The sequence below is a fragment of the Protomyctophum parallelum genome (genome assembly GCF_964188405.1).
Source record: "Protomyctophum parallelum genome assembly, chromosome: 12".
Taxonomy (NCBI): Eukaryota; Metazoa; Chordata; class Actinopteri; order Myctophiformes; family Myctophidae; genus Protomyctophum; species Protomyctophum parallelum.
The window spans coordinates 27964612-27981455 of record NC_139712.1 but is presented as its reverse complement, the minus strand read 5'-3'; the positions used below and the strand labels follow the sequence as shown (position 1 = coordinate 27981455).

The following is a 16844-nucleotide window of genomic DNA, read 5'->3' as shown; positions in this document are numbered from 1 at the left end:
GGCGTGGCATGGGGGTGATAAGCCTGTGGCACTGTCGGGGTGTTATAGAAGCCAAGATTTGCTTTGATAGCAGCTTTAAACTCAGTTGTATTGTTGAATCTAGTCAACAACTCCCTTGGGAAGTTTTGACAGCTGCTGAAAGTTGGGGTACCATTAACAACGTACTGTACATTCAGGCAAAATGTACACATTGTAATTCTCCTGTACTGTAACTGTAAGTAGCATGTGACGGGTCATACTATAGGGGGTTTTCATGATTCTGAATCCATTGCAAACACTCCTTGGGCTAAAAACTGCAGCCATAGCCTTTCCAAATGTGAGGAGGTCGCCACATTTGTGATGCAGACGCTATGGCCATTTTTAGCCCAAGGAGTGTTTTTTTATGCAAAACAAATGCACAATTTTTGCTAGCCCTAACTAAAAGCCTCTTTTACAAGTAGAAAATGACTGACGTTTCCACATCTTCCTCAGTCATGATATACTGAAGCTGGCACAAAATGAGGCTCCTTTCTGATAAACACAGAGGTGACAATTCCAGACAATATTAGTCATGGTCTGTCTAAAGCACTTAGCCAAATTGTGAAGAACGGGAACTTCAACTTTTGAACCATTCAACCCATTATGTTCTTCTGAACCTTTTTATGGGAGGAACCTTTAGGAGGCGAGACAAAACAACCAGAGCTGATTTATTGCCTTTGTCCCAGAGGCTATAATTGCCCTATCAAATGTATAGCCTTTCTCCTGGATTGGATGCTGGGGAAAGGAGGAGGAGGATGGGGGTTCTGCATTAGCCATACCGAGGAGAGATGAAGCGTACTTTGTGTGTGGTCCTAGTTAGAGACCCTGTGATGTCTCTCAGTCATCTGCTGAACTGAGTGGGAGAGACTTGTAATTGCACTGTTGTTTTGCATCTCTTTGCATCACTCTTTTGTCTGTCAGTGTGTCTCTGGCTGCCCACCTTTGTCTTTCCTGTGTATAACTGTGTATAACCTTGTATATTATTAGTCCTCCAACAAGCTCTAATTTTGGCTGTCCTCACTGAGAGCTAATGCCAGCCTAGCAGTGCTACCAAGACTAATCCTAATATCCAATAACAGCTGTTAGTCCATGTTCTCCTGCTGTGATGAGCTAGCCCACCGTACGTGCATACAGCGAATCACACACAGCTCAGTTCATGCTGCTGCGCCAATCTCAGCTCATGCTTCTACATGGATATTACTGTGAACCATGTAGTTCAACACATGCTGCTACGCTAGTCAGTAGTCACAGCCCATGCTTATATACATGCATGCATACAGAATGGAGTAGATGTGATAATGTATAGTATAAGCCCTGGCAGGCTGAATGTTAATCCATCCATATTCTTCTAGTATAATACATACTGTATATGGAATAACACACATACATATACGTACATATATATACACAGACACCAGAGCCAAGAATAAGAATCTTGTTTTCCGAAGCATAAACATGCTTTTTTTCAAGGCGAATAGAGGAAAAAGGGTAAAAAATGTTAAGACGTGGCACGGAAGGCTGGCATAGTCGTCTGGGCTGCTAATGCCACCCGACAGCCTGGGTTCAACAGGTTCGACTCCTGATCCTGACGACCTTCGCGGTGTGTCTTTCCTCATCTCTCTCTCCCCAATTACTTACTGTCAGTCTACTGTATCTACACCCCCCCCCCCCCCCCCCACCCCAAAGGAGAATATTCCACTGCAGGCTGTTCCAGCGAGGGGTGGGGAGGTACGCAACCAGCAGCAGTAATTGGGCTTGTGCGCCTGCCCCTCACTAAGAACAGATTTACAGAGTTGTTGTGCATAGTTCCCATCGTGCCATTTATTTTCTCACTACTTCCAGCTGGAGGATTGGACCAGAGCAAGTGCAGTACAGTATTGATAAAGCAGTGCCCTGTATGAAACTGCAGTACAGCATATTGTATGAAAAGGCAATATTTTATGATAACACAACGGTATATAACTTGAAGTGCAGTGTATGATGAGATAGACAGACTGTTGTGCCTACTAGGGCATTTGATATATACTCTGTTCCATGATATTATTACTCTATATAGCAGGACAAAAACATGCATGCATACTACTGACACACGCACACAAGCTGTGGTGGTTTTGTGGGATGAGCACATTTGGCTGAGCTCTTTGACAGAGCCCTGCTGGGCCCAATATTAATTCTAAACAAGCATGAAAGTCATGTAATGGCACTGTCATCATCGATCTGCCGTGTCTTTTCAAGGAGTTTTATGGGTTTCATGTAGTTTTTTGATTGTGCACAATCAATTTTGTTCTTGCGGCAGTTCCTTCCCGTCAGTGAAGGCATTGTTGTTGTTGTTGATGTCTGTGTCATCAACAGCCTCCTTCAGTCATCAGTCATCATCTTCGTTTATACCTTCATACGATATGATAGGGCTGATTTCCCTGTGTGAGCTGATGAGGATGATCAGGCATGACAGCAGGCAACATGTTTTTGTTGATGCTGTCAACAAGATGCTATCAGCATTTCTCATCTGGGAGAGAGGAGGAGTTTGTGTAGCAGTCAGTGGGTTAGTGCAGCGTTTCTCAGTACATGCCGTAAATTATATGGAAAGTCTATCAATACATTACCTCATCGTATAGTGTTTATACAGTATATGGCTTTGCAGTATACTGTTACTGCCTTATAAACCTGATTATCAGACTCTGAGAGCCTCCTGAAGCAGGGCACTCAGTGGAGTGGGCGGGGTCTGTGGGCTGGAAACCAGGCTATTATATACTGTCTTTCCTGGACTTTATTATCATAATGTACCGTGCCGTTGTCCGTGAGGAGTTACTTGGGTCTGTAACTCTGAGGGTTTAAGATTGGTGTACATTGAGGTCCGATATATTATTATAGAGAATGGTATCAAATTAATGAGGGTCCTCCTTGGACTCATGCGTGCATATCAAACTGAGGGTCCTTGAAATGAGAAACCACTGGGTTAGCAGAAGAAAAGGATTAACAATGTCCACCCTTTGCCAAATGTGATTGTTTGCATTTATCTCTCATATCGTTGCTCTCATGCAGAAACTGTATCTATTATTATATCTATTACTTTGCAGACCTTGGGCTGTATTTTGCGTGTCTTAACCCTTGGACTACCAATCCCAATTTGTTTGTTTGGGTAACAAATTGGCATATTTTTAATTAATCGTTTTAACATACAAGAAAGATCTGGTGGTTTGAACAGATGTTTTTTTTTTTTTTTTTCATTGCTAGTGTATTCTCTCGAATTGCCACCAGATGGCGGGAACGCACCATTATGCTGATTTTGGCCAAAATAGACGAATCTTCCTAAGTCACTTCCGGTTCAACGATCAACAACATCCGGTACTATTTTGACCCTAGTCACTAGCTTGGCTGGTCCGGATTGCTAAGCTAATGCTATATTTTTCATAACTAAGTCAAATTAACCTCAAATCAACCCCAAAACATCGCAAAATATCACATTTTTTACAGCGACGCACATAGAGATGGCGCGCGTGCACGATAGCGCACGATCACGCGGATTTTGATAAATTACATCCAACATTAGTGATATTAGCGAAATAATATAAATTTTTGCTCTGTTGAACCCCCGATAACTGATATTGATTGTCATTCCGTTAATTCCGTGAACGGGAGGTTTGTATTTTTAGCAATAATCCGTTTTTTTTCGTTAATTGTAGCCCAGGGGTTAAGTACCAGGTCTTATTCCCTAACTTGAGTAAACTAAAGACCTGGAGGCGTGATCAATGCCATTTGGCTATTCTGAGTGGCCAAAGAGCATTGATCACGCCTCCAGGTGTCTAAATAATAAATATATCGCATTCACCTGGTTCTTTTTTCCATTTCCTGAAAAGTTTTACAGTATTGACCTTGGGTTGGTATTGATGGAGGAATGGATCACGATCAAACAGTAGCAGTATAGTGCTCATCCGAACTCTTGAAAGTGCTGCATGGTCCCAAATATATAAAAATTTGGCTGCAGATCCCTATCTGAAAAGGTTTTGTAGGTTTGGCTCAAGAAGCCCCGGGCATCCCCAGACCCCACTTTGAGGACCAGTATCCTATAGACTCACAGATGTCAGGCCGGGGGACCAACCCAGCATGTGAGGTTTTAAACCTTTCATCCGCCGTGCTAGACTTGCACCAGGTGGCAGCGTGACACCCAGGGCAACCTTTCTGTGAAAGAGCCAAAGCAATATGGGAGAGCTGCACAGATAGCAGTGACACGCTACTGTATTGGTTCACTTCAAGGGAGAAGGCCTGCTCAACTCAGACAGTCTTATAAAGGTTCAGGCGTGTGCTGAGTGCAGATTCAAAGAGAACATATAGAAAATGAATAAAATCTGCACTCTCAGTCGAGTAAGAGTCTTTGTTTAATAATGATAGTGCTCCGCAGCAGCAGTCATACCAGACAGACAAACGCGTTTCGGCGCGCAGGCCTTGTCAAAATACAAGCTACTGTATTGACCTCCACGGCTAAGCCCAACTGGATTCATACCTCGGTGCGTGGCGGTGTGTGGCAGCTGACAATAGCCATTCGGAAGGAAGAAATATGTTTTATTCACGGCACCGCAGCAATATACAACGTTTCGACCTTGCAGCCTTTTTCAGTCAATCATCATCATTCAAGCCGACAAGAGCCAACCTACAAGCTCACAACGTGTTGCAGATGCTATACGCTGTGAGCTTGTAGATCAGCTATTCTAAGCGGTGCCTGATGTGTCACATCATAAAGCAATGCAGCATAAATTAGGCTTAACGTAAATCCCTGGAACAAATTATTTAACGATTATACCAAACAAATGCTATACACACAAAGAGAAAGTGTGCATACTGAGAACTGCATTGGTGAAACAAATATATACAAATGTATACTCCTCATAGATGGAGGGCTCGTCAGACGACGACCTAGAGAGAGATAGGCTATTGTATGAAACCTTATAGTCCGACAGTCGTGGGTGTGTGGAGTGGGAAATTTGGTATAGTTTTTTTATTGGCCTAAAATATTGTTGCAACTGCAAGTCGCACTTACTATGCAAACGTGCAGTAACGCTAATGCTCAAGCCTGTCACAGGCTCCCCTCACATCACGCTGTTCATGTAATGCTGCACATAGCTGGGCGACATGTGTTTTGCCACTACACACACACACACACACACACGCCGGCAGAAGCCTGTAAAGCCACTGCCCACTCCAGAAAGTGTGAGCTACTCAGCTCCGGATTTTTAAACCAGGAAATGTCGCATCACTATTTTGCTTATTCCTTCTAAATCTCTATATATAAAATCTAGTTAACTCGTCAAATCTCTTAGTTACATCAATATTGTTCAAGATTTACAGAGTTTTTGTGCATAGTTCCCATCGTGTTATTTATTTTGTCACTACTTCCAGCTGGAGGATTGGACCAGAGCAAGTGCAGTACAATGAAACTGCAGTACAGCATATTGTATGAATAGGCATTAAGATTATAAAGATCGCTTTTGTCATTTTGACTGCCAGGGACTTTCCCATACACTTCCCATGATCGCGGTGGTTGGACTCATATGGATATAAAGACAGTTTATTTTCTTTGGACCACAATGCTTATATGAGACAATTTAAAATTGAACTTCTATGACAGTGCTGACATAATGAAGTGACATTATTCCGGTAGAGTGTCTCAGCCCTGCGGTCGCTCCTCGCCTACAGTATATTAAGGCGTCTTACTGGTCTATATACAAATTATACATTCATGAATCCACTTGCTGAGTGGCTGTCAGCATTGAGCAATTTGATTTATAGGTGTTTATATGTGACCATACCATTTTAAACAAAAGAAACCTGTTGGCTGCCGGACTATTAGATGCCACAGAAGCATCGGCTACATCGAGTGGAGGAGTGGTTCCCTGCCTCCCCATCATGGGGCTTGGCTGGGGTGGATTGCTTCTGGTCCTTTGCACCTGAAGAGGAACAAAGGATTAGCAGGGATTTATCCCCCCCCCCCCCCCCCCCTTCTCTCCTTTAATTTCTTCATCACACCTCATCTCATCTCCTTCTCTAATGCTCCTCATAGCCAAGTGCTGACCTCACTGGAATGTCTGGTGCCAAAAGAAACAGACCCCCTTCCTTTCACCACCATCCACCCTCTCATGATACAATGTTGCTCTGTGCTCCTTTGTGTCGTATACTTAAGCCTCTATGTCAGGGGTTTTCAACCGGTGGTCCGCGGCCCCCTGGTGGTCCGCGGAGGTACTGCTGGTGGTCCGCAGCCAGGCATTCAGAAAAGTTATATTTTTGCCTTCTTTACTTTTTTTTTACCTTTCTAATATATAATATAAAACTTATTTGCACTCTTTTTACTTGTTTGTAAATAATAATAATAACTTAAGTCAAATCTAACATTTCAAAAAGTCAAGTGCTCAAGGTGTCAAATAAACCAAAAGAAAAGCTGACGGAGTCATCAGCTGCCAGCGGAACAACCATCCTGCTCTTCCACCCAACGCATGCATGCTTACCGTGCTTGCTGCCCAAGGCAAGCACGGTAAGACGTTGCCATAAGTTATTCATTCAATTCATAATAATACGTTTGGGAAAGTCAAATCTCCCTGCCATAGAGTTATATAATATCTGCCGCGGATCGATTGAATAGTCTCACATAATACGTGACGTATTCACTATTCAATGTGCAACTTCTCAGTCGTTGCCGAAAAGGCAGAGCTACAAGCTCACAACGCGATGCAACCAGGTGCGGGCTCCACTGCCCACGTTGTGTTGCGTTGCGTGACTGCATTAAAATTGCCCCGGTTGGCCGGTTCGTTTTTTGACGCACAGGACGGAGGCGCAACACGCCCGGTGGAGCCCCGGTGTGAGCTTGTAGATTGGCTATTTTTGGTGCGTGACACCGTCGTACGATGATGTATACATTACGCTTTTAAAGTGACGGTACACAATGAACAGTTCCCTCTGTATGTTAGAAAGGTACTGTATAAGGCCCTAGTAAAATGTAGTGCAGGTTGTAGGTTGGGTTAAAATAAAGAGAAGATTATTAAAATAGAATAAGATAAAAAATATATATTCTGTTTCTGTGTGTGACTGTCAAATGCACCAAGACACCAAGTGTCAAATGTGTCTTCAGTGTTTGGGTGATTAACTGAAATGGATTATTATTTTGAGACTTATTTTGAGTCCTGCTTAGTACAAGTAAAAAACACTTTAGTAAAACTTTTGATAATAAAATACTTTGAAACATAGTTTTTTTTGTCCAGCTCATGAATGTAGCCTGTGATAGTGTGATTAGTAATAGTGAGTAACAAGTAAGAAGAAAACAAAATCAATCTTAACCCATGGTGCATGAATGCCCCACCACTGTTGTGTCGGGTGGGTCCATCGTAGATCTACGATGAACCCACCCGACAACAGTGGTGGTCCCCAGGCTGCTGCTAGTCAGAATGGTGGTCCCTGGATCAAAACCAGTTGAAAACCCCTGCTCTATGAGATGCACCGGTGATAGTGCAGAAAGCTTTCTACAGAGGCACCACAGAGAGCATCCTGACTGGCTGATTCACTGCCTGGTATGGCAGCTGCACCAACCTCAACCGCGAAGCAATTCAGAGGGTTGTGCGGACAGCCGAACGCATCAGCGGATGTGATCCCCCCCCCCCCCCCCCCCCCCATCGAAACACGAACGTTGTGTCAGCAAAGCTCATGTAATTATTTAAGGACCAAAGCCATCCCAACTGTTTGAGATGCTGCCGGCCTGCCGCATGGAAAACGTTTTCGCAGTCTCAAAGCCATTGGAAACAGACTGCAAAAAAGCTTCTTCTCCCAAACAATCAGATACATGAACGAACTGATAAGAACCAGAGCTCTACTCTTTAGGTGAATCCCAATTGGGAGTGTTCACCCTACAAGGTGCGGTACTAGGTAGGATAGGGTAGGGCACTGCACTGGCACTACCCTGTGGAGGTGGCATAGTGCACACGCAGAGGGCATGTCTGTGGATTGAGACAGCGTTCACTGGGCTGAGCTGGGCGGAGCCGAGTGGAGCTGGGCGGAGCCAAGCCGTGCCCAGCTTTCTCGACTGGCGGCCATTGCTGTTTACACGGACTGACTGCAGTGTTGTTAAAAGTAGTTAAAACTACCTTTTTAACCCACGGAATTTACTTTCAAGTAATTTTTGGGGAGTATTTAGTTGTTTAAACTTCATGTATGTGGTCAATTCATCATAAAAGGGCCTATTTAAAAATATCCCACAACGGCGTCGGAGAATTCAGAGAACCGTAGGTCTCGCTTTGGGGGCTGTCACCAGGGAGCTGTACCCGTTTTTACCTCTCCTTTGTCGGCGTGGGCCGGGGCGATTTCCCCCCGTTTCTCCTGCGGGGCGACGTGGTGCCCGTGTGTGATGCGGTTCGTTTCCAGTTGTTTTGTTTCCCCGGGTGTCGGGTGCAGTGTAAATAAAAGCTATTCTATAAAATATCTATTATTACTACGTCGAATCTGATTTGGCTTGAGTCCTGACTCGTTGCAAAGAGTTTCTGAAAGGAAGGATATACCCAACTGCATATAGCCTGCCATACACTTCATAATGATAAATGTTTTTACATTTGGACAGAATACAGACTATCGTCGCATCTGCTGTTTGATTTGTATTAGCAGGCACCGATCAATCACTGATCATATAGGCTAAGTTTATTGCTATAATGTCATTTAATATAGGTATACTTTTACATTTAAACAACCACATATAGGCCTATAGCCTATACCTACTGTAAAGTGAGTATAAACTGTTAATTCAACTGAGGGAAATTAATTAATCAGAATGATACTCTTAATCAGTTAATTACATTTGCATTTACATGAATGAAAAGGTTAAACCAGGCCAACTCTCAGCTCCAAATGGATAGGCTACATTTATCACAATATTATTTTACTGTGTAATCTAACACAAATCTTACAAATGCTGTCACTCAGTTATTTAATTTAGGCAGAAAATATATCACTGAATAGTGTATGCAATTAATGCATTCAAAAGAGCTGAATAAATGTTTTATGGACCCATAGTAGTGATTATTATTTAATAATAATAAAACTTTATTTGTATAGCACCTTTCATGACATGAAATGCAGCTCAAAGTGCTTTACAGAGCAATGGAACATTAAAAAACAAGCAGTAATGCAATGCAATACAGTGAGGACATGAATAACAAAAAATAAAAGATCAATTAAAAGCAATGTTGTAGAAGTGGGTCTTGAGCTGTGCTTTAAAAATGTCTACAGAGGCTGCCTGACGAAGGTACAGTGGGAGCATGCCGTCGGCCCGTAGAAGCAAAAAGCTGCTTCCCCGTATTTTTTAGTTGCCATTTCTTTAGGCAAAGCGAGCAGGCCAGCAGTGGAAGACCTTAGGGGGGGCGGTTTGGGACATATTTAGGCAGGCAGTCATGTAGGTAGGAAGGTGCGAGACCATTGAGAGCTTTATACACAAGTAAAATCATTTTAAAATCAATCCTAAAAACAACCGGAAGCCAGTGCAGTGAAGCCAAAACTGGAGTAATATGTTCTCTCATCTTAGTTCTAGTTAAAACTCTGGCTGCTGCATTTTGGACAAGTTGTAATCTGTCAGTTGTTTTCTTAGCCAGTCCTGAAAAAAGTGCATTGCAGTATAAATCAAGCCGAGAAAAAACAAAGGCGTGGATTAGCGTTTTTGCATCGTCCAAAGACAAATAGGCTCTGATTTGTGCAATATTTCTAAGGTGAAAAAAGGCAATCTTGGTAACATGATTAATGTGTTTGTGTGTGATTAATTTAAGTTGTTTTGCCATACCCATTTATTTTGCCATAAATCAGATAGCTTTAAGGTACGGCCATGACAGCAATGGTAGGAAAAAAGATATATAATATATTAATCATATTCGGATATTCGGTTTTCGGGGGGCCAACTGTTTCCTATATTCGGTATTCACTGCAGTTTCGGCCAATAATTTCCCTTTCGGTGCATCCCTAGTTGTATGACTGTATGTATGAGTATGTAAATAGTTCAATTCAACTTTGTAAATACAACATTTATTTATTGTTATTTTGTCTTCGGTATAAAAATGAATGAACATTGAACAAGGATACCGTATCTCAGACTCAATCATGTAATAAATAACGTCAAAATCAAGTAATTCCAGTAGAAAATTAACACAAATAAATACATAAAAAGTACATTCATTGCACATTGGGCCCTGGTGTTCCTGACCCTGCTCCAGACCCCAGTGCAGCTGTACCACTATGGTCTGGTATGGCCTCGGCTAGGCCTGGTGGTGCTGTAGGCCAGCAGTCCGGCTCCGCTCCAGAGACTTCCAGACATGGCAGTCTCACGTGATGGTGCTGCTGTAGGCCCGCCGCTGCAGGCCACCTCCTCACCCGTCTTTGGATACATGCACTCCTAAAGCAGTGGAGAATGAAGGTTTCAGAACCACTGGCTTAACAGGTTATTTGTATGGCAGTAGTGCTACAACTCAAAATTCCCTTATTGTAAAAAAAAAAAGATGGCTTTTGTGCTTGGGTAATAATTATGTTCTGTTGTGGTCCAATGATGACTTTACAACAGGTTGCCATGTCAAACATTAGAACTTGAAGTCAATACACCACATTAACACAATACATAATTTAACACAGATGAAACCATAAGAAGGTTAAAGTATTAAGTGCATTATACTATACATGGAATAAAGCTAAATATAATCTCAATGTAATGATGTTTTAGGCAGACCAGCTGAAGAAATCATGGCATTTCTGAGACTGTTCATGTTTCTGGAATATGCTTCTAAACTTGTATTATATTGCTAGTTTGATCACTTTCACCTTAAAATAACATTAATTAATAAATGACTGAAAATAGCCACTCTACAAGCTCACAAGTCACAACATGTCGCACTGCAACGTGTTGTGAGCTTGTATATCTTCTATTTTTTTTCTAGTCCTCTATAGCAGTAGTTCTCAAACATTTGACTGAGTGTACCCCAAAATAACTTTCATTCACGGCACGTCTGAATTACTTACACACACAGCCAGACAGACAGACACACATACACACAACGCATGTTTAGTTTAAGCACAACGTCGGTGGATATTTTTTTCTTTGCAAGGAAGTGGGACTCAGGTTGAATCAGATTCGACCATAGACTCGACGTGGTAATAATAATAATAACAATAATATAGTGGCTGTTATTTGTGGTGCACTTAGTTGACATTTGGGGGGGTGGAACGGTTGGGGGCGAGTTGCATGTGGGCTGTGGGTGTCCACAGTGGATTCATGTCATGCACGTGGATCGTTTCGTTCCGTGGGAGGGACGGGGGGGAATCGCTTCGGCCTGTGCCGACCGGGGAGAGGTGGTGGCGGGTGCATGTCCTTGCTGGCAGCCCCCGGGGCGAGACCTGTGGCTCTCTGGATTCTCCGACATCGTTGTGGGATATTTTTGAATGGGCTGTTTTGTGATTGATTGACCGCATGTATGACGTTTAAACAACTGAATACTCCGCTAAAATAACTTGAAAGTAAGTAATTAAGTTATTTAACTTACTTCCGACATCTTTCTTTTCCTCTTGTTGCTGTCCTCTGCTCTGCTGCGGGCTGGTGGGGAAGGGGTAGAAATGCCGAGAGCCTGCGCAGTACGGCTGCGCCGTGGCGATGTACACTGCACCGAGAGTGTACATCCCCACTGGCCTTTAGAAGCGAGCTCGGGCGGGGAAAAATAGTGCGTGGCCCAGTGCAGTATCAACAGGACACTTTTTGCGCTCTGTGGAATGGGATGCACTGCGGGCGCGGCGCTGTGACGTCATATACCACGAAATACGCACTTCTCAGTGTCTACACTCCCAATTGGGATTCACCTTTTGATTGCTCTTTCTTGCACTCTTTATTCTGTGTTTGCTGTGCTTGGTGTGTTTTTGTTGTTTTGAATGTTACACTCTATGCTGCTGAATTGTCTGAAGGAAGCCTGAAGTTTTACTCTTATGTACCATACTAGTACACAAGATGTAACAATAAAGTACAACCTTGACCTTGATAAACTGTTATCACTTGACTTGGCTTTTTTATGCTCCTAACTTAATGTTGAGTCCTCAAGGTGTTGTGTTTTCTGCCCTGTCTGCTGAAGACACACAAGGACAGGCTCCAATGTTCAATAGAAATATAACATATATTTTTTATAAATATATTTATGTACCATTCCAGTCATTTGGCACAAGGTGCTGTGTAATGTGACATTACTGCCAACCTTATTATTTTATTCATTTATTTAATGCATACTTTTTCAGGTGATATATACCCAACTTTAAATGCTCTGCTTCTCCAGCTGATTTTGCTGTCAGAGTTAATAAGCCAAGTTTACATTTAATTAAATTCCTAAATTGATCTTCAGGGACTGTTCTAGTTAATCACATTTTGATGTTTAAAATGCATTTCAGTCAAAACTCTATGATTGAAATGCATAAAAATTGCATTTATTGAGCAAGCTCACAATCTGTCGCAATGCGATGCATTGTCAGCTATTTTCACTGAAGACATTTGGTGTAGAGGGAAAACAAGAGCTGATGTATAGAGCAGTGGTTCGCAATCTTTTCAATAATTGAACTGGGGACCCGTCCGTCACCCTGACAAGCACTTGGTGTGTGTGTGTGTGTGTGTGTGTGTGTGTGTGTGTGTGTGTGTGTGTGTGTGTGTGTGTGTGTGTGTGTGTGTGTGTGTGTGTTGGGGGGGGTCTTCCCCATGCTGATCACTCCGACTCACACGCATTCATTAAGAACACTGCACTCAATGAGGACATTATCACATTCACAGTTAAGTCCTTCCCACAAGACTCAATCTATACATCTGGTTCCCCACCACTCCCCTCATTGCTTGCACCACAGAACAGATCACTGAAACACTCTCACACATCTTGAATGGATGTTATGCATACAAAGGAATGTACGCATGATAGAATAACGGAACTCATAATGCATCCATCCATGTTCCAACTCTGTTCAAATTCAGATACCTTTACATCTCTAGCAGCTAATACACCAGTTATTGTTGTGGTTGATGAAGAGTCCAGAGAAGTGTCTGTATTAGAGATAGCCTGCACCTTTGACCACAGCCTAGAGGAAGCCTTTATGACCAAGGTCATAAAATACCAACCACTTCTACATAACATCTCAGAGCTGGGCTATAGGTGCAGACTAATTGTCTTTATATTTGGCAGCCTAGGGCATACACACAGACTGGTTGTTAGAGGGTTCCAACAACTTGGGATGCCCAAAAAAGAGGCAAAAATGTCTCTGCTATAATTGGCAGCCGTCATATAATATGGCGGTGACGCTGTTACTTATACCCATAGAGTTCTGTGTGACATGCCTGTTGTATCATGAAAACACATGCCATGACTTTGCAGATGTAACTTTAATGCAAATATAATATTTGTGTCCTTGTATGCATATCCTTTGTGTGTGTGTGTGTGTGTGTGTGTGTGTGTGTGTGTGTGTGTGTGTGTGTGTCGCCCCGACAGGATCGTGTGCTCATGACTTCCTCCAGTGCGATAGCGGCCGGTGCTTCGCTCCAGAGCAGAGCTGTGACTTCACAGATGACTGCGGAGACGGCACCGATGAAAGGGACTGTGGGACTTCCTGCTCCTTTGAGCACGGCCGCTGCGGCTGGAAGAGGTCCTGGGCCGACAACTTTGATTGGACACTGGGCACGGGGTCAGTCCTAAGCATACGGCCTCCGTTTGATCACACTTTGCAGAATGAAAAGGGTATGCAGTGTTGTTTTCCTTTGCTTTATTATATCGTCGATGTAAATTAACGCCCTACTTGATCATACTACCAGGGGTAGGGCCCGACAAGCCTATGGCTTCTCCCTAACCCTTTTTCGGAACGGACAGGACATGTAGCCTGGTTAATAAACCAGACTAATATCGCACGGACCGCGGGATATTAGTCTGGGGAGGCTCAGCTTGGATTTCATTTCCAGGGGGGGCGGGTTGAAACATTTTCTCTTTGACGCAATTGGTCAAAGCTACTGTCAGTCAAAGGTCTCAAGCATTGAAAGTCACTGTACCAAAGCCCGCCCATATTGCATACCGTGTCCCGATTGCCCCCCCATCTCTCTTACCATTTCCTGTCAGCCTACTGTCTATCCCTCCATAAAAATATAAAATAAAGGCGAAAGCCGCAAGCTTGTATACCTGCTGCTTTTTCTATTTTTAAATTTTAATCATGAAAACGATCAGTTTTTGACATTTGAGGTTTCCACCCGACATTGTCAGTTATCAGATATTGTCAGTTGTACAATTAAAGTTATTGTATTAATTGAGAACGTTGTATGTTTAATAACCTACATTCCTCTGTTGAATTCTGCCCATCACATACAGTGTTACTGAAGGCTCAAAGAGAGCTGTTTCACTGTAACGCATATTTTGAATTAGCGAAGATCAATGGAGCAACGATTTTTGATTTCTTATCCATCTTTGGAGTTACTCAGTCACATCATGTCCTGTCCCTTTAAAAATCACATACTTTTGAATACTTAAAAGCAAGTATACTTGACTGAGCAACTTTCACTTGTAGTCCAGTATTTGACCTGGAGTATCTGCACTTTGACTTAAGTACTAATTGATCTCCCTTTCTGTGAGAAGAGATAGAGCTATCATTCTTTATCCATCTATCTGTCTGTTTCTCTTTCCTCTGTCTGACCTCATTCTGCTTCTCTCTATTTCATCTCCGGCTGTCTTAAGGCCACTTTGTCTATCTGGAGGCGACGCCGGTGGGACTGAAGGGTGATAAGGCCCACATCAGGAGCTCTGTTTGGAAAGAGTCCAGTGCCATCTGCAAGCTCTCCTTCTGGTATTACATCTCCCGTAAGGCCTCAGGAACCATCCGCCTTCTGATCAAGGTAAATCATTCATAGACCAACAGGGCAACAACGTACAATACGGTTATTTTTGTTTTGGTTCAGTGAAAGCAGCGTTTGAGGACATTTTGTTGCTGTCGGGCAGACAAGGCCGATATTTAAAGCTGCTATAAGCAATAATATGTCAAAATTTTAATGACCTTTTTATTTATTATTTCTTTGGTATTCAGACAGCCAGCAATGGGTAAAACGCTCCAAAAACAATGTAGTCGCTGTGACACATCTAGGGGCCACAATCTGCATTAAAAGATTTTCCTAGAAGCTTTGTCATTGGTCGATTTGCCTGTCTGCTTCCTGATTGGTTAGTCATTGCGACGTTTTTTTTTTTTACCAATGACAAAGCTTCTAGGAACATCTTTGAATGCAGATTGTGGCCCCTAGATGTGTCACAGAGACTCAATTATTTTTGGGAGCGTTCTGAATACCAAAAAAATAAAAAGGTAATTAAAATGTTGACATATTATTGCTTATAGCAGCTTTAAGGGAAATAATAACTACATGGGATCCATGGAAACAGAGGTTCTAAATGTACTCTGCAGATTCACTATCTATCCACCTTGAAATGTGGTCCCCATGGTTACTTATGAAGATGAGTGGATCATCACATCCTTATTAGCCTCGGTACCCATCAGGCTTTTATTACGGTACGACGGTGATCTCCACTGTTTTCTACTGTGGAGGGGAGGGAAAGAGGGGGCAGGGGCGGGCGCTCAGATTGGTGAACCAATAGGATCCACTGCTTTTTTCGTGCCTGCACCCGCCCCTCTAGACCAGAAATCACACAGGCTGGGCCAGGCTGCATCCTCATTAACCCATTTAAATCCTGGAAAGGTGTCAATTTAGATTTATTTTGCATTCATTACTTGCTTTTAATCCAGCAGCGTTCTGCTATTGAAATTCTGTGTACGTTACGTGCATCCTTGCCATGTCTGTGCATGTGCGTACGTGTACTTTACTGTCTAACACTGCGTCCTTGTGTGTGCATGAGCCTATACATGCACAATGGCGAACGTTTAGTGTTAATTTGCACAAAGGCAGGTGGGCGACTAATGATGTAAATTTGCAAGACTTTGTTTTCCATCAAACAGCGAGGGGTGATATCCCACCAAGTGGATTTAGCATAACATTGCTCTAGCAACTGCTGCAGCCAAAATGCCGTACCGTGTGCGTGTGTGTGGGGTGCATTTACAGGAAGCAATAAAGTGCCATCAGCGTAAAACAGGGCTGTACTGTGCGTTAACTCTCTTATACAGTGCATTTCTCTCCTGGCACACTGGAGAAAATATCTGGACTGTTCATTTAAAACCTTACTTGTCTGTGATAGATTTGCAGGACTCGTATAATAACGAGATGAGATGAATTATATCATTCGCATGCATGCATGCTGGTGGCATAGCCATTAGCCAGTTAGACAAGTGGTTCCAGACCTTTTGTGGATCAGGTCACTGGCCTTGTGGTTAGAGTGTCTGCCCTGAAACTGGGAGGTCGGGGTTCGATCCCTGGCCGGGTCATACCAAAGATTGTAAAAATGGGACCCAATGACTCCCTGCTTGGCACTCAGCATCAAGGGTTGGATTTGGGGGTCAAATCTACTAATCAAATGATTCCCGAGCGCAGCACGGCTGCAGCTCACCGCTCCTTGGCTGAGGCCCACCACTCCAAGAGATGGATCAAATACGGAGAACAAATTTCACTGCGGTAAACATGTGTGACAAATATTACGACTTTGAGGTCCTATGAAAGCGTTAGCGGCCCTGGCTGCCGTGTTAAGTGGTCCTGTAGACTAGAGAATCGCATTTGCCATAGACCATAAATTTCTCTTTGCGAGTGCAAGGGTTTGAATCTGACCCCCGTCTTTTCTTGCATGTATGTCCTCTCTTTCTACACACCGTTTCTGAAGCATAAAAAATAC

General features: G+C 43.0%; 1 protein-coding gene across 1 annotated transcript in view; it reads left to right on the top strand.

Moving 5' to 3' along the window:
• malrd1 (MAM and LDL receptor class A domain containing 1) overlaps positions 1 to 16844 on the top strand; it is a gene marked incomplete at its 5' end in the record, with an annotated part of 101539 nt that overhangs the window by 53889 nt on the left and 30806 nt on the right. Inside the window, 2 exons of the mRNA XM_083778384.1 lie at positions 13530 to 13775; positions 14757 to 14914. Of these exons, the coding sequence (XP_083634510.1) occupies positions 13530 to 13775; positions 14757 to 14914 (404 nt within the window). The remainder of the gene's footprint in view (positions 1 to 13529; positions 13776 to 14756; positions 14915 to 16844) is intronic.